General features: G+C 40.7%; 1 protein-coding gene across 2 annotated transcripts in view; it reads left to right on the forward strand.

The window, feature by feature from the left end:
• tmcc1b (transmembrane and coiled-coil domain family 1b) overlaps window positions 1-18,857 on the forward strand; it is a 38,430-nt gene that overhangs the window by 10,466 nt on the left and 9,107 nt on the right. The window contains exons 3-6 of one of the 2 annotated variants that reach the window (XM_061874264.1): window positions 2,738-2,905; window positions 11,180-11,223; window positions 11,729-12,470; window positions 15,225-15,644. In XM_061874264.1, the coding sequence (XP_061730248.1) occupies window positions 11,862-12,470; window positions 15,225-15,644 (1,029 nt within the window). In that variant the 5' untranslated portion in view covers window positions 2,738-2,905; window positions 11,180-11,223; window positions 11,729-11,861. Of the gene's footprint in view, window positions 1-2,737; window positions 2,906-11,179; window positions 12,471-15,224; window positions 15,645-18,857 lie in introns of both variants that reach the window. The other variant, XM_061874265.1, reaches the window with a different exon arrangement.

The following is an 18,857-nucleotide window of genomic DNA, read 5'->3' on the forward strand; positions in this document are numbered from 1 at the left end:
GGTTCGGAGGTGTACCGAACGAGTTCCACACGGACATATTAAGTAGCGCACCGCACGTTGTGTAAACAATGCACACCAAGGCACCATGAATTAATTTACGTGGACCCCGACTTAAACAAGTTGAAAAACGTATTCGGGTGTTACCATTTAGTGGTCAATTGTAAGGAATATGTACTGTACTGTACAATAATATACTTATAAAAGTTTCAATCAATCAAAAAAAACCAACACACGGCATGCTCGCAGCGACCGAGCTACAATAGAATGACCATACCTCCTCTTTTCACTGGATATGTCGTCTTTTGCGGGGCTGTCTGGGTGGAATTTCTTAAATGCCTCAAATTTTATTTTGAGTTAGGGTTGCATGTTTTTTCAATGTATGTTCAGGGTTAAGAAGGGGTTGAAAACAAAAGAAATTGTGTGCAGCAACATTCGTGAGGGAGGGGCAGAGACAGAGAGAGCGAGAGTGTTATGATAAACGCGCATGCGTCGCCAGGCTCTGCTTTTTACCCATAGATTTATCAGATTTTATTTTTTATTATCTCTAGCAGTGGTGTCAAAAGTGTGCTCCGCAGGCCATTTGCGGCCCACAGCTAATGTTTTAAAGGCCCACAGCACATTCTAAAAATACTATTAAAATAAACAAAAACATAAACAAAAGAAGGCTAAATGTAATTTAGAAAAAGTTGCAACGTTGACTAATAAAACAAAGCTGTTTTTTTATTTCAAATTCATTGCTCAATACATAATATTGAATCAAAATCAATGTTATTATGATTAATTGACCTATGCAAGTTTCCGATTACTTCACATCAAATATTCAATCAATCAATCGATGTTTATTTATATAGCCCTAAATCACAAGTGTCTCAAAGGGCTGCACAAACCACAACGATAACCTCGGTAGAGTCCACATAAGGGCAAGGAAAACTCACCCCAGTGGGACGTCGGTGACATTGACAGTAATGACTATGAGAAACCTTGGAGAGGACCGCATATGTGGTCCCCACAAGGGGACCAAAAGCAACGGATGTCGAGCGGGTCTAACATGATATTGTGAAAGTCCAATCCATAGTGGATCTAACATAAACGTGACAGTCCAGTCCAAACTGAATCCAATATAGTAGCGAGAGTCCCGTCCAAAGTGGAGCCAGCAGGAAACCATCCCAAGCGGAGGTGGATCAGCAGCGCAGAGATAAAAATATTTTTGGTGGAAGATTTTCCAAATTTGGTAAATAAATAACCCAAAAATGTATATTTTGTTGTTTTCTTACTTACCGAAAATGAACCGAACCGTGACCTCTGAACCGAGGTATGTACCGAACCGAAGTTTTTGTGTACCGTTACACCCTTAGTATTCATACAAATCATATACAAAATGAACTGAGCAAATTTAAATGTTATCCATATTTTTAAAATCCAAATTCCTTTTGAGGCTTGCAAATGATTGCCTTTTTTCTTTTTAGACAATTGCTCTGTCTGCACCTTCTATTTTTCACAACTTTTTGCAGACACTAGTAGTACTGAATATGTTTTTATCTGTTTGCTTAACTCTGGCAGCTGCAAGAAACACTACCAAAGTTCACCATTTAGCTTCAGTAGAGATGCCAACGGTCCCTTTTACAGACAAAATATTGTGCTTTCCTCTACCATTGCTGATGTTGTTACATGAACACACTGGATATGAAGCACACAGTGTTTTGCAAGAAAACACTTCTATGGCCAATCTAAAAAATGGCTATTATGTTTACTAATATTTTAATTCATATACTTACAATTTATTCTGAACCTCTGATTTTTACCTTTATATCTTTATACCTTTTTGTATTTAAGGCTATGAATTTGAACCTAGTGTGTGAATGTGATTGTGAATGATGTCTGTCTATCTGTGTTGGCCCTGCGATAAGGTGGCGACTTGTCCAGGGTGTATGTGGCATTCTGCCCAAATTCAGCTGAGATAGGCTCCAGCACCCCCTTGTGAACCCAAAAGGGACAAGCGGTAGAAAATGTATGGATGGATATAAAATAGTCTAAAATTATATATATTATAATCTCAATAAAATCTTGAATTTGACTTGTTGAAACCTGAAGAGATCTGTCAGTGTTGTTAGTAACTTAGCTTTACTACATTTAGAATGTTCTACTTACTATTTTTTTCAAAATCTATTCAATTGTAGCATGATCAGATACTTTTGGAGACTCTGATGTTAAAGCACGTATCACTCTTCTCAACAAGCTGTGGGTGCTGCTGTGGGCATCTCCCGCATTTAAAAGGGCTTACACTTTGCACAGTTTTGTTTGTGATATTAAAGTAAGAGTAAAAAAAGTGACATAAGAAAGTACATTTATATTTCTGAACAGAATTTTTTGGTTTGTCTAAGCTCTCCCATAACGTTAACACCCATGAGAGTAGTTAAACACCTTAATTTGCTACAAAAGTGAAAACACACCCTTACAAATTAATGTTAAGGCATTGTTGTCCGTGTACAATGGACTGTTTTCCTTCATGTGTCATCGTCCGCCTGATGAACGCAAGTCAAACATTTGCTGTGCTTTAGAGTTGTGTTGCGTGCCACACAGACAACCTTTGTACAAAAATTTGTCCTTTCTGTATTTTGAAATCCGCTGCTGCCTACTGCTTCTGGACATACAGTATAGGAAAGAGACAGCTCGCAATGCAACGAAGAATGACGGCTCGTGGAAATGATTCTTATGTGTGTGCTTGTTTCTTTTGCAGCATGTGATTTTTCTGAATGTCCACGGAGACAGCTGACTAAAAGACCAAAAGCCACCCTATAAGATTTTCCTTTGGTGGACCCAAGAGGAGGTGGTGTTCTCTTGGATTATTAACCCCTGTCCTGTGTCTGCATGTCCACACATTGTTTGCTGATGACCACATCTGCAGGTAAGTTGTTTACTGTATTTAAATCATGATTGCTATTTGAGATTTTTTGGGGTTTAATGAATAAAGTGACTTTTGTAATCTCTTTTAATTGATTGTGAGACGTTTACTGTAACAATAATACAAATAGCTTCCTGCTTGGTTTTTTAGTTTAAATTCCTACACAGGCGCATGCACGCACGCATAAGATGGTGTGACATCAGCAGTGCTGCAAATGTGCAGAGGGGAATGTTGGCTGACCCATTTCAACAAGATGACTTTGCCCTCAGCTTAGAAGAGTCAGACGATGCTGAGATTTCATGGCCGATGGCGGGGTAGGGGGTGGGGTGTTTGCTTTCAATGTAGAGTTTTTAGGTACACACATCCTGGTGAAACTCATGAGTAGGACAGGGCGATAAAATAATATCAATGTATAATTACGATAGACAATAAAACATGCGATAAAATGTTAGATTTTATTTTATTTTTTTACTTCGTCAAAAGAAACAGTAAGTGGCAAAACAAGGTTGTTTGCATGAACAAAGGTGCCCGCTAACCAAGCAACACAGGAAATGATCACCGGTCATTGGTAGTGACATGCTAACAGCCAATCAGGTAACAGTATCAACTATCAAGTTTGGTTTCGCAATCTTATTGTCTCACAGTTGAGTCTTTGGATGGAGTGAGAAGGGGAACTAAAAATAAGTGCTGCGGAGAGCAAATAAATTGTCGATAAAAGAGGACGGGTCACCTCGACCTAATTGCAATCGGACCGTAGTCAGACCAAGTCGCTTGTAATAAGTAATACCACATCACCTTAGCCACGCTCAACCTTGAGCACAGCTGGCACTAAACCAGCAGAAAATAATTATTTTCAGGTATCTCTATGTTCAAAGTTTCACATTTTGCACTATTTTGTTACACTTTCTTACGTATTCCTTATTTTAGCAACTTCATTTTAAGAGGTTATCATTAGGTGTCCAAAGTGATTTTAGAAATTTGTTTATACTGACTGTTTTCCACGGTTGTTTAAATTTCCATTATTTTCTGCCTTGATAGATGAGGGGAATATTATTAAAGGAAGGTTATATTTTAAATACAAATATTCACATGTAATATCTTTTTTTGTCCGGGTGGTTATGTTAATGAAAAGTATAAATAATCATTGATATTGACTGACATTAAAAACTTTCGTTGTGATAAAGTTTTCAGCTATGTCACCCAACCCTACTTACGGAAAATGGCATCTATTATTTACCATCAGGATCGTTGGTACAGTAACGCATTTTGTTTTTGTATGTTAAGCCAGTGTTTTTCAGCCTCCGTGCCGCGGAACACTAGTGTACCGTGCGATATTGTCTGGTGTGCCGTGGACACCCAATTGAGTTAAAAATATTTTTTGCAAACCAGTAATTATAATCTGTAAATGTGCCGTTGTTGAGTGTCTCTACTTGTCTAGAGCTCGGCAGAGTAACCGTGTAATACTCTACCATACCAGAAGGTGGCAGCAGGTAGCTAATTGCTTTGTTGATGTTGGGAACGACGACAATGGTTTGCAGGTAAAAAGGTGTCTAATACTTAAACTCAAAATAAAGAAAAGGAGAGTACGCAAATAAAAGGTATTGAAGCTTAGGGAAGGGTATGCAAAACTAAAAATGAACTGGCTGCAAAGTAAACAAAAACAGAATGCTGGACGGCAGCAAAGACTTACAGCGTGTAAAGCAGACGGCGTCCACAAAGTACATCCGTAAATGACAGGACAATCAACAACAAAATAGGAGCGTAAGACAAGAACTAAAACACTACACACAGGAAAACACCCAAAAATTCCAAATAAGTCACGATGGATGTGACCGTAGTCCTACTTTGAGACAAGCTTTAGTGACGCATGGTTGGTTAGGGTTTGAATTCATATCAAACAATTGCGAGAATAACTTTTTATCATCAATATCGGCTGTTGAGGTTAATTTTTGAATGTTTTCTGCTGGTGGTGTGCCTCAAAATTTTTTCAATTAAAAAAATGTGCCTTGGCTCAGACAAGATTGAGAAACACTGTGTTAGGCAACCTCTTAGGCCCTGTTCACACTATATTGATAAACTGATGTGCTATAACAAGTCAGCTTTGACATGTTTGAATGTGGTGTGATTAGGAGCAAGTTATGATGGCATCAAATGTACAGAGTAGTAATGACTAGCCAGTCCTATTGGAAAGAACAAATCTTTCTGTGGTGGTCCAAATTTATATTTGGTGAGTCGCCAAGAATAAATGAATTCATAGGAAACACCAGCCAGCCATCATTGTTGTTGTTATTATTAGCTATTGCAGAAAAGGAAAAACACACAGGCGACGGCGTGGCGCTGTTGGGAGAGTGGCCGTGCCACAACCTGAGGGTTCCTGGTTCGATCCCCACCTTCTACCAACCTCGTTGTGTCCTTGAGCAAGACACTTCACCCATGCTCCTGATTGGTCGTGGTTAGGGCCTTGCATGGCAGCTAGCGCCATCAGTGTGTAAATGTGTGTGTGAATGGGTGAATGTGGAATTAGTGTTGGCTGGCTTACTGCCACCTCATGAGACGTAGGCTCAGCGCCGCCCTGGTGCTGTTTTGTACTGTTTTTATACCATTTTTGATTATTGTTTCTCAGCTGTTTGTAAATGTTGCAGTTTATAAATAAAGGTTTAGGGAAAAAAAAAAATTAAAAAAACCTCCGTGCATGCGCATTGCATACATTTAACGAATCGATGAATAAATTAATCGCCAACTATTTTTAGAATCGATTTCAATAATTGTTGCAGCCCTATTATCAAGTGTTTATTCAAGGCTAAGGCAAAATACCGAGATATATATCGTATATCGCGATAAGGCCTAAAAATATCGCAATATTAAAAAAGGCGAAATATCGCCCAGTTCTACCTTGAAAGTAGAAAAAGGCTATACAAGTATAACCCAAGAACACCGGCTCTATTCATCGCCGTGTTTTATGGACCAAAATATAACACAAACACCTCTTTTTCGAGACTATAATTCCTCTTTGAGCGGTTGCTAGTATTGCATTACTGTGATTATCGTAGAGATTTAAATAAGTTTTAGATTTTTCTGCCCTAGTCAGCATGTCTTCAATGTGTTCAGGCATCCACTAGAAAACCCTGATAGGCTTTGTGTTCAAATATTAATTTTTTTATTCCATGCTGCGCTGTTATTTAAAGGAGAGTTGCGACCGCGAGAGGGACAGACAAGCGGTAGAGAATGGATGGATGGATGGATGTTTGAAACATTTACGCAGATGTCTTGAAAGCTTTCCAATGTGTTGTAAACATTATAACCCGTCCTCCTATGGCTTTCAGCGCATAATGACGTAACTACGCTAATGCACAACACTTGCACGCACATTAGCTTTGTGTATTAATGTTTGCTAATGTTAGCGATTTGTATAGCTATTGTCACCTGCAACTAACGACTATTTTGATAGCCTACTAGTCAACGATTAGTCGACTAATTGAACTATAAAATGAATTCACTGGCTTTGATTTAGTCCTCTTTTAAATTCATTTAAAGATATATTTATAAAGGGGACAGTGTGGCGCAGTTGGGAGAGTGGCGGTGCCAGCAACCTGAGGCTTCCGGATTCAATCCCCACCTACTACCAACCTCTTCACGTCCGTTGTGTCCTTGAGCAAGACACTTTACCCTTGTTCCTGATGGGTCATGGTTAGGCCCTTGCATGGCACCTGCCGCCGTCAATGTGTGAATGTGTGTCTGAATGGGTGAATGTGGAAATAGTGTTAAAGCGCTTTGAGTACCGTGAAGGTAGAAACGCGCTATACTTGTATAACCCATTTACCATATATTTAGGCATGTGCTAATTAACAGAGATGACTTATTCATCCATACATATTTGTTTATACTGTTACTGTGCTGCTCATTAGGCCGTTACAAAAACATTATAAATATTTAACTTTTGTCCAATTAAAAGCAAGGAAAGTTCCAATGCTGACAAAAACGAAGTACAGTATAATTTTTTATGAAAACAAAGGACAGTAAAAATAGCAGCAATAAAACCAAACACTATCTCATTCCTAAAAAAAAAACATTTTGTGATTATATGTTTAAAAAAGCTGCACTGGTATATTATTATTGATTAAGTCCTGGTATCCTTAGCAATCTAATAGACTCGATTAATTTTGAACATTTTAGATACTTAATAGATTGAATATTTATTATTTTATGACATCAGCTTGGGGGTGACTAATGTTCGTGTGCGTCTGTGTATGTGTGATTGACCATTGACTTTTTGTTATGCTTCACACCTGCAGTTCCTGACCAAAAAAATAGGTTGAATTGATACAAAGTTTGACTAAAACGTTAGTTCAATCTATTCTTCACAAAACTTTGTCTCACACTTAGCTAACTAGCAAGGTAACAGGCTAACTATCTTACCAAGTTGAGACCGCATCATCCAGAAGGCCAAACTCATGCCTCTGCTGTAAATGTCCCTGTATCACAGATGTACCGCCACAAAAGAAACACGTTGTGCTTTGCAAAATGTTCAAGGTATTAGTGTGTTTAACAAGATTAGGCTGAAATATTCTCACACGTTACCTGCTTTTACCTGCAATGTTGTTGCAAGTGGTCGTGCTGACTCTCTTCCGTCTGGAAAAACCAGAGTGATGATGTCACCGACTCGTGCCAACAAATGAATTTGTCAGCGACTAATTTTATCGTAGAAAATGTTGAGGAATTGTTACATCTCCAGCTACCATCAAATATACAGTCGTGGTCATAAGTTCACATACACTTGTAAAGAACATAATGTAATGGTGTCTTGAGTTTTCAATAATTTCTACAACTCTTATTTTTTTGTGTTAGTGATTGGAGCACAAACATTCATGAAGTTTGGTTATTTTATGAATTTATTATGGGTCTACTGAAAATGTGACCAGATCTGCTGGGTCAAAAGTATACATACAGCAATGTTAATATGTGGTTACATGTCCCTTGGCAAGTTTCACTGCAGTAAGGCGCTTTTGGTAGCCATCCACAAGCTTCTGGTTGAATTTCTGACCACTCCCCTTGACAAAATTGGTGCCGTTCAGTTAAGTTTTTTGTTTTTCTCACTTGGACTTGTTCAGCATTGTCCACCTGTTCTTAATTGGGTTTAAGTCAGGACTTTGAGAAGGCCATTCTAAACCCTTAAAGGCCTACTGAAATAAGATTTTCTTATTTAAACGGGGATAGCAGGTCCATTCTATGTGTCATACTTGATCATTTCGCGATATTGCCATATTTTTGCTGAAAGGATTTAGTAGAGAACATCCACGATAAAGTTTGCAACTTTTGGTCGCTAATAAAAAAGACTTGCCTGTACCGGAAGTAGCAGACGATGTGCGCGTGACATCATTGGTTGTAGAGCTCCTCACATCTGCACATTATTTACAATCATGGCCACGAGCAGGTAGAGCGATTCGGGCCGAGAAAGCGACAATTTCCCCATTAATTTGAGTGAGGATGAAAGATTCGTGGATGAGGATATTGAGAGTGAAGGACTAGAAGAAGAAAAAAAGACGAGAGCAGTGGCAGCAATTCAGATGTTATTAGACACATTTACTAGGATAATTCTGGAAAATCCCTTATCTGCTTATTGTGTTACTAGTGTTTTAGTGAGATTATATAGTCATACCATTAAAATCGGAGAGGTGTGGTGACCGCCAGTGTCTCTGAGGGAAGCCACGGAGCTGCCTCTTTGACAGCTGCAGGAGGAACGACACGAGCTCCGCTCATGTCTACCGTAAGAGCCGAGTTATTACCACAATTTTCTCACCGAAACCTGCCGGTTGACATGTGGTAGAGAACCATGTTCACTTGACCGCTCTGTTCCATATTAAAGCTTCACCATCATCTTTAGGGAATGTAAACAAAGAAACATTGGCTGTGTTTGCTTTGCTACAGCCGGCTGCAATATGCCGCTTTCCACCAACATCATTCTTCTTTGTAGTCTCCATTATTAATTGAACAAATTGCAAAAGATTCAGCAACACAGATGTCCAGAATACTGTGTAATTATGCGATTAAAGCAGACAACTTTTATCCGTGATCGGTGCTGGAAGAACTTGTCCGCTACCACCGGTGACGTCACGCGCACACGTCATCATACGTGTCATCATTCCGCGACGTTTTCAACAGGACACTTCACGGGAAATTTAAAATTGCAATTTAGTAAACTAAACCGGTCGTATTGGCATGTGTTGCAATGTTAAGATTTCATATAAACTATCAGACTGCGTGGTCGGTAATAGTGGGTTTCAGTAGGCCTTTAATTGTCATCTGATTTAGCTATTCCTTTACCACTTTTGACGTGTGTTTGGGGTCATTATCCTGTTGGAACACCCAACTGCGCCCAAGACCCAACCTCCGGGCTGATGATTTTAGGTTGTCCCGAAGAATTTGGAGGCAATTCTCCTTTTTCGTTGTCCCAATTACTCTCTGTAAAGCACCAGTTCCATTGGCAGCAAAACAGGCCCAGAGCATTTTACCACCACCATGGTAGACGATAGGTATGATGGTTTCTGGGATTAAAGGCCTCACCTTTTCTCCCCCAAACATAATGCTGGGTATTCTGGCCAAACAGCTCAATTTCTGTTTCATCTGTCCACAGAACTTTCCTCCAGAAGGTTTTATCTTTATCCATTAGATCAGCAGCAAACTTTAGACGAGCCTTAAGGTGTCTCTTCTAGAGCAAAGGCTTCCTTCTTCCATGGTAGCCTCTCAGTCCAGGGCGATGCAAAAAATGCTTGACTGTGGACACTGAAACCTGTGTTCCAGCACCTTCCAATTCATCGCAGACCTTCTTTTTGGGGGTTCTCGGTTGACTCGGTTGAATTTTCTCTCAGCAGCAGGTGATAGCTTATGTTTTTTTCCTGATCGTGGCAGTGACAAAACTGTGCAATGCACTTTATACTTAACAACAATTGTCTTCACAGTTGCTCTTGGGACCTTAAGCTGCTTTGAAATGGCTCCAAGTGACTTTCCTGACTTGTTCAAGTCAATGATTCTTCTTTTTAGATCTGTGCTGAGTTCTTTTGACTTTCCCGTTGTCGCATTTGTAACTGAGTCTAATGACTGCATCACGTGAGCCCTATTTAAATGGGCTCAGAGAAGTCAACAGGTGTCGTCAATCAAAATCAAGTTAAGAGGCCATGAACTGAAGCTAATTTTATTTGATTGTAACTTTTCTACATCACCAAAATTGATAATATATGTTGCTGTATGTATACTTTTGACACAGCAGATTTGGTCACATTTTCAGTAGAACGTTAATAAATTCATAAAAGAACCAAACTTCATGAATGTTTTTTGTGACAAACAAGTGTGTGTGCTCCAATCACTAACACACACAAAAAAAGTGTTGTAGAAATGATTGGAAACTCAAGACAGCCATGACATTATGTCCTTTACAAGTGTAAACTTTTGACCACAACTGTATATGTATCCTTTCGTAAAAACAACATGACAGCAGATTTTTACTCTCTTCTCTGGGCCTGCTTTTGTGTGTGTACTTTGGGCACGATTTGATCCGATTCTGATATTGGGGTGACGACTATTTGATTCAGATTCAATTCCCGACTAGACACGATTCTCGATTCAAACTGGTTCTTGCAATTTCTTATTGGATATAGTTGATAAAACATTCGAAATAAAGATTTCAAAACTTCTTTGGTTTCTGATGTATGACGTGTATGTGCAGCGAGTTAGCATGGAGATTGCCTTATAACGTCATTTTAAAAACTGAGAGGGACGAGGGGTAGATAGATGGATGGATTTAAAAATGTTTTTTAATTAGGAATAAAATAGATTTTTGAAAATTAAGGATCGATTTAGAATCTAAATAAGATATCGATTTGAATGTAAATCTTTTTTCTATTTTTATTGGCACACCTCGCGTACGTGTAGACAATAAAGCGGTGAGTGCCAAGGCTGAATGCCAAATTCCTTGGACCCGACAAGCAATTTTTATTAAATACAATTAGTAATTGTGAAAGATATAGACACAAAAACACAACCACTTATGGTAATGGTGGTGTTATTTTTATATTGTTTGGTTTGAAAACAATAGCTGAGCAAACATGCAAACGCCCCCTTTATATTGCACAAAGTGATTTAGGGGACGAGAACAAAAATAGACTTGGTAATCTACTGCTACAATTACTGTACAAAACCCATTGATGAATTACCACTAATAATTCAAATGTTGAGGGCGGTGAGGTGTTTGTATATTTATATAATTTTTTTTCTTTTCTTTAGCCACTTGGGCTCTGTGAGCCAGAAGAAGAGAGGCTGCGCTCATGGTAAGCAATCGTCTGTACTTATCACTTTTAATGTCCTAACTGCAAATATTTCAGCATACTTCCTTTACTGTAAGCCATTATGGTTGACCTGGGCCTACATAGAAGCTGTTGAACATGAGATGAAAATAAAACGTGAGGCTGCCGGATCAGCAGTTACATTTACTGATAGTGTGTTTATTGTTTGCACCATCCAAGCGCACTCATTTGAATCCTTTCTGAAATGCAATGCCAAAAAAATCTTTTGTTCAACTTCAGCATTTCAGAAACCGTTCTCACTCTAATTTGTTTTGTTTTTAAAAAGATTATCTTTTTGCTGTAGGAGGTTGGTGCTGAGCCAGCCATTGTAGAGATTGTTTAGAGATTTAGATTTTTGGGAGGGAAAAGAAGTAAAACAGTGGATGTCTGTGCACCAACCCACTTTGTTCTGTTTCTTGTGTTTTTCATTCACTGCTGCATGTTATAATCCATTTTTGTTTCAATCATTTCTTTTTGTTTTTTGTGGTAGACAAGCATGACATTGAGCCAAGCCACTGATGCATGCCTACTCAAAAAGTTCAACCGGAAGGGGGGTGGGGGGGATGTCGTCGACGCTGCGTAGCTAGTCCAGTGCACCCCCCAAGTAGCACTGGAGGCTTCTAATGGATCAGGGTTGTAGTGAACAGTGTGCAGAGGAAGCGGACTCAGGAGGTCGGGCAGAGCAGGAGGGCGGCAGGAGGGCGTCAGAGTCGGAGCATGGTTTGTCCAAAATCACCCACAACGCCCTGGAGAACATGGGAGCGTTGGGCCATGGCCTGAAGCAGCTCTTCCAGCCGCAGCGCAGACGCTCCTCTGTGTCCCCGCATGACACAACCGCGTCCTGCGCCAGCGGCGCCCCTCCTCCCGAACCCACTGCCGAGACCATCACAGAAGGCGGGGACAGTTGGGCCCCCTCGGCACTGTCCGCGGACTCTGACGGACCTGCCGCTTCCGCCCCTCCCGCAGCTCTGAGTCGCGTCCTGCAGCAGATCCGCGGTGCTCCGCCAATGATGAAGCGAGGCACTAGCTTGCAGAGCCGCCGCAGCAAGGTGGCGATCACCGGGGATGCCCCTCAGAAAGGTAGCCCCCAGATACACCGGCGCAGTGCCCACGAGGCCCTGCTGCAGGCTGGGCGCCCTCGCTCCTCCTCCACCACGGACACGCCCACCAGCCCCTCCCTGGCAGACATGCTGCTCACATCTGGCTACCATTCCACTGAGGAGCCTGACAAGGTTAGTCAGAACTGTAAGCAGCTGAGCTTTGCACACTTTGTTTTTTAGGATATTTTTGGCATTTCCAATCAAACAAAAAGTACAATTTTTAAAACAATACACCGCCTTTCTGTTTTTTATGGATAATGTCAGCACTATCAAGTCAACGTATTTACTTAACTGATGTAGCTATCGCCATCACGCCCACACACCTTTTGCCATTAACAAGTCACATTATTTTCGCCAGATTCCACTTTTTCGACACAGTGCTCATGAAACGGTATTTTTCATAAGCTCGTAATTGGTTCTTGAACAAGGTTTTTGATATCTGTCTAAATTAAAAAGTTTGTATATCGAAGCATATTTCCCCATAAGAAACATCCATCCAATTTCTACCGCTTGTCCCTTTTGGGGTTGCGGGGGGTGCTGGAGCCTATCTCAGCTGCATTCGGGCGGAATTTGGGGTACACAGTGACCCTGTCGTGGGCGATATATCGATATACTCGATATATCGTGGGTTTGTCTCTGTGCGATATAGAAAATGACTATATCGTGATATTCGAGTAGACGTTCTCACACAGTTGCTTTTAGCTGCTGGCATTACACTACAGGCATTTCTCACTCTTTCCTGTCTCTCCTCACAAACAGCGAGTGCACCTTCTTACATACGTCACATACCGTCACTTCGTACGTCACATACGTATACACCCTCGCGGAGGAGAGAGGTAGCGGCATGGGTAACGTTGGCTGTGGTGCAAGTGGTAATACGAGAGAAAGAAGGTGCCAATTTGGTAACAAATGAATGAAGTATTAATTCCCAAGAAAAACAGCAGGGGCTCTATCGTCTGGCGGTGGTATGGCTTAAAGTGGGAATATGTCAAACAGACAACCGTAATTTGTCAAGTGCGGTGCTAAAGCGTTGCTACAAAAAGTAGCATTACTGCTAATATGTAGCATCATTTGAAAAGTCACCTGCTAGAGAATTAAGAGTGATTACTCCGCATGTCAACATCTCCATTTGGTGCCACACGCCCACAAAATCACTTTATTTGTTTTAAACTATTGTAGTGGCATTCTGTACAAAAAGTGCACTTTAATTTAGTGTTGTTTTGATATGTCATCTTAGTGATATCATGCACAAAAGTGCATTAATTGCTTGTTTTAAAATGTCTCTGACAATCTTGCACTTTCTGTTTTGGAAATGACATGAATGTGTGTGCCACTGCTTAGTAACTGTTTAATAAATAGAGTTTTGGTCAATTGATTTAGTTGGGATTTCCCTCTCTGCCTGAAAGTTTAAAAGTACCATATATTAATGCAATATGAACAAGAATGTTTTAATGTAGACACATATAATCATCATACTGCGGTGATTATATGCCTCAAGTGTTCATTCAAGGCTAAGGCAAAATACCGAGATACAGTATATATCGTGTATCGTGACATGGCCTAAAAATATTGAGATATTAGAAAAAGGCCATATTGCCTGGCCCTACCTACCCTGTCGTTTTGAAGTTGCTGTAGCATATCCTCCTAGCTTATGTAGTGTAAAATGTTTCGCTGTTCTGCGTGCTCCAATGTTAATGATTGTAAAAAAAAATTTTTTGCCACCATTAAGTTTAGGATTGCTAACCTCAGTGTCTTTTTTTTCTGTGATGGGACATTAGCTACTGCTACATTGCGTTGAGGACGCGTTTGTTCGCTTGTTGCGGTCAAATTTGCGGGACACAGCTATCGACGGTCAAATTTCTGTAATTGATGTTGTCTATTTTGCGCTACCCTACAAACATTTTGTAAACAAAATCCTATTTTTTATTCATTCTGTGTTCCGAAAATCGAAAAGTTTGTACAATAAACTGTAAATCGATGTCCCACTGTAGTTCTTAATAACTAAAGCATTCCTTTGCAGTGGGATTTTTTTCCTGATTAGGGAAGAGAAAAGCACTCTTAAAAAGACAGAATAGAGCAGCCCCCCAGCACACGAAGTAGGCCATCGCACATGTGGCCCGTTGAGCTTTTCAATTTGGCCCGCCGGACATTCCCAAATGATTTTTTTTTAGATCTTTAAGACGGAAAGTCTAGCTGCCATTATGATGTGCAGTGATGTTTTCTAACGACAGTAAGTCTTCAACTATACTAAGTATTTCAATGGTTTGAATCTGCACTTTTGGATGATATACTAGTTACTATTGTAATTTAATTAGTTACTATTGTCATCTAATTAGTTACTATGGTAATCTACGTCACAGCAGCTCAGACGAGCACCAAGCCGTGTGGGAGGGAAGCGTTTCCACAGAGGCGGAAGGAGATTTTCACAACAAAGTTCTAAAGTTTAGTGATATATCAGATATATCAGATTGTAGGTGGTTTATTTTGTACGCTTCGCGTTCAAATTGCACTGTTTTTGCATTTTTGTTGCGTTTCACTTGATTGTAAAATGTGTCGATCGAATGAGGGGTGTGACGTTCATATGTTATCAATATTCAGTGTTTTATCCTTCATAGAAAAAAAATAATTCCATTACGTTTTTTAAGGCAGTCTGCCATAACGTTTTTAGCATTCAATCAGACATTATTGTGAAGTTTTGTATTAGTGTTCATAGAAATATATATACCGGCCCCCAGACACATTTTGTTTTGTAAATGTGGCCCCCGAGTCAAAATAATTGCCCAGGCCTGGAATAGAGTAACATGAATGGAAGTCATGTGATTGTTTATCAGAAGTGTGTTTTTTATCAGTTAGTTCTGGTGAGAGCATTGTGTCCTCTTTTAACAGCTGGATCGTTACGACGGATCGGGCCCTGCTGTCTCGCCCAACACCATCTCCAGCGGCTATGACGGCTATGAGGTGGTCGACAGCACACCGGACCCCCAGCGCACGAAGCAGGCCATCGCACATCTCCAGCAGAAGATCCTCAAACTCACGGAGCAAATCAAAATCGAACAGACGGCGCGTGACGACAACGTGGCCGAATACCTGAAGCTGGCCAACAACGCGGACAAGCTGCAGAGCGTGCGGATCAAGCAGGTGTTTGAGAAGAAGAACCAAAAGTCCTCGCAGACCATCCAGCACCTGCAGAAGAAACTGGAGAACTATCACCGCAAGCTTTGCGAGGTGGAGCACAACGGCATCCCGCGTCAGCCCAAAGATGTTTTGCGAGACATGCACCAGGGCCTCAAAGGTGTTGGCGCCAAGGTATGTACTTGTTACCTTTTTTGGACAGTGATAAAGTGTCATTTACTCCAAACAACTAATACACCTGTCCCTAGCGCAGTAATCGGGAAGCCCTGTGCTGTCTCGATTGGTGCACTACCTACTCTGCCACACTGAGATCTTGGCTGCGTGCGGAAGGTTAGGGACTAACTCGAGTGTTGAAAGTAAAATTTGGAGAAGGAGAAGCTGATAAATGTTATTTCCAAAATGAGTACGAAACGTCAGTAATGGATTTGGAACAGCACTACACTGTCAACATTTGCGCTACGGGGAATTAGTACACAGTGTAAAAGCAGGGCATTACTGCTTCCTCATTTTGTTGCACCGTTAATCCGAAGTGGAATAAATTAATTTTTGTCCTCAAAATAAATAATGTTTTTTGTACATGTACATAAGTATTCACAGACTTTGCTCAATACATTGTCGATGCATCTTTGGCAGCAATTACAGCCTCAAGGTTTTTTTAATACAATGCCACAAACTTGGCACACCTATCTTGGGGTAGTTTTGCCCATTCCTCTTTGCAGCCTCTCTTAAGCTCCATCAGGTTGAGTTGACAGTAGAGATGCCTGATAATGGCTTTTTTTGCCGATATCCGATATTTTGATATTGTCTAACTCTTAATTACCGATTCCAATATCAACCAATACCAATATTTACAGTTGTGGAATTAACACATTATTATGCTTAATTTTGTTGTGATGCCCCGCTGGATGCATTAAACAATGTAACAAGGTTTTCCAAAATAAATCAACTCAAGTTGTGGAAAAAAATGCCAACATGGCACTGCCATATTTATTATTTAAGTCACAAAGTGCACTTTTTTTTTAACATGCCTCAAAACAGCAGCTTGGAATTTGGGACATGCTCTCCCTGAGGGAGAGTGAGGAGGTTATGGTGGGCGGGGCTGGGGGGTTGAGGTGGGTCTGGGGAGGTTAGTGTGGAGCGGGGTTGTATATTGTAGCGTCCCGGAAGAGTTATTGCGGCAAGCAGTTCTGGATATTTATTCTGTTGTGTTTATGTTGCGTTACGGTGCGGATATTCTCCAGAAATGTGTTTGTCATCATTGTTTGGTGTGGGTTCACAGTGTGGCGCATACTTGTAACAGTGTTAAAGTTGTTTTTACGGCCACCCTCAGTGTGACCTGTATGGCTGTTGACCAAGTATGCTTTGGATTCACTTGTGTGTGTGTGTAGCTATTATGGGATTGGGTTGGCACGCAAAGGCGGTGCCTGTAAGGTTTATTGACGCTCTGTACTTCTCCCTACGTCTGTGTACCACTCCGTACAGCGGTATTTTAAAAAGTCATAAATTTGACTTTTTGAAACCGATACAGATAATTTCCGATATTACATTTTAAAGCATTTATCGGCCGATAATATCGGCAGTCCGATGTTATCGGACATCTCTAGATGAAAGCGTTGGTACGCAGCCATTTACAGATCTCTCCGGAGATGTTCAAATGGATTACGTCTGGGCTCTGGCTGGGCCACTCAAGTACATTTACAGAGTTGTCCTGAAGCCATTCTTTTGATATCTTGGCATTGTGCTTAGGGTCGTCCTGCTGAAAGATAAACCTTGCCCCAGTTTTAGTTCAAGATTGCTTTGGATCAGGTTTTCATTCAGGATGTGTCTGTACATTGCTGCATTCATCCTTCCCTCTGTCCTGACTAGTATCCAAGTTCCCCGCTGAAAATCCTCCCCACAGGATGCTGCTGCCACCAACATGCTTCACTGTAGAGATGGTATTGATGAGCGTTGCCTGGTTTCCTCCAAACATGACGTCTGGCATTTACGCCAAAGAGTTACATTATTGTCTCATTAGACCAGAGATTCTTGTTTCTTTACATTTTTGTCTCATTAGACCAGATATTCTTGTTTCTCATAGTAGGGCGGTATAGCTCGGTTGGTTCGATCCCCTCTTCCGCCATCCTAGTCACTGCCGTTGTGTCCTTGGGCAAGACACTTTACCCACCTGCTCCCAGTGCCACCCACACTGGTTTGTTTAAATGTAACTTAGACATTGGGTTTCATAGGGGTGTAACGGTACGTGTATTTGTATTGAACCGTTTCGGTACGGGGTTTCGGTTCGTTATGAGGGTGTATCGAACGAGTTTGTACTCTAAAGTCTTAACAAGCTGCTCTGCTTTCTGCCTCTGTCCGAGCAGTGAGCACCCATCATTGTCCCGCCCACACAACCATCTGATTGATTACATACAAAGCCAATCAGCAGTGCGTATGTAGAGCTATGTAACAGCCAATCAATCAGCAGTGCGTATTCAGAACGCATGTTGTAAATGCTTCATTGTCGAGCAGACATGTGTTTAGCAGCGGACATCGTACACTCCCAAAATTATAGGAAACACTTTCCAGTCACAACTATTACAAACATCACTATGAGCCCGTTGACATATTAGAAACTTAAACTGCAGTTCAGCTCGCTCACAGTATAGGCTTGAGGTGATGTGAAGGCTAATTAGCTTTAAGCGTTACGTTAGCTCATTTTGCTGTGTGCGTGCGTGCGGGCGTGTGTGTGCGTGCGTGCATGTGCGTGTGTGTGTGTGTGTGTGTGTGTGTGTGTGTGTGTGTGTGTGTGTGTGTGTGTGTGTGTGAGCGTGCGTGCGTGTGTTAAGGGCAGCAAAGCCCTGTCTGTCTGTTATTTCACATGAACTAACATGAACTCCATAGATTTCAGGGATGAATAGTCTCTCCTATTGCAATTGTACTATTTTTCAGCTATTGTTACATTAATCATATGTAATGTAGCAGCCTAGTTTTGAATGACAGGGTGCCTGCTATCACATGTTGACAAAAATATAACATTTACATAATAAAAGTCAACTACAGGCTTCCCAATGCTGTAATAAATCAAGCATGATGAGTTGACTTGAAACTGTTTAATATTGCACTTTTTATATGTAGAAGAAAGGTTTTGTCATTTTATTTAATCAAAGAAACAACTTGAGGCAGTTTAATGCGGATTAACGTGGGCAGAATTATTATAGTGTTCCCAATGTTAAAAGGATAAAGCCATTGTTTACAAATTTGGTACATACATAACCCCAAAAATTATATTTGTTTGTTTTCTTACTGTACCGAAAATGAACCGAACCGTGACCTCTAAACCGAGGTACATACCGAACCAAAATTTTTGTGTACCGTTACACCCCGAGGGTTTCACTACATATATCGCTT

This window comes from Nerophis ophidion, linkage group LG16 (genome assembly GCF_033978795.1).
Source record: "Nerophis ophidion isolate RoL-2023_Sa linkage group LG16, RoL_Noph_v1.0, whole genome shotgun sequence".
NCBI classification, from domain to species: Eukaryota; Metazoa; Chordata; class Actinopteri; order Syngnathiformes; family Syngnathidae; genus Nerophis; species Nerophis ophidion.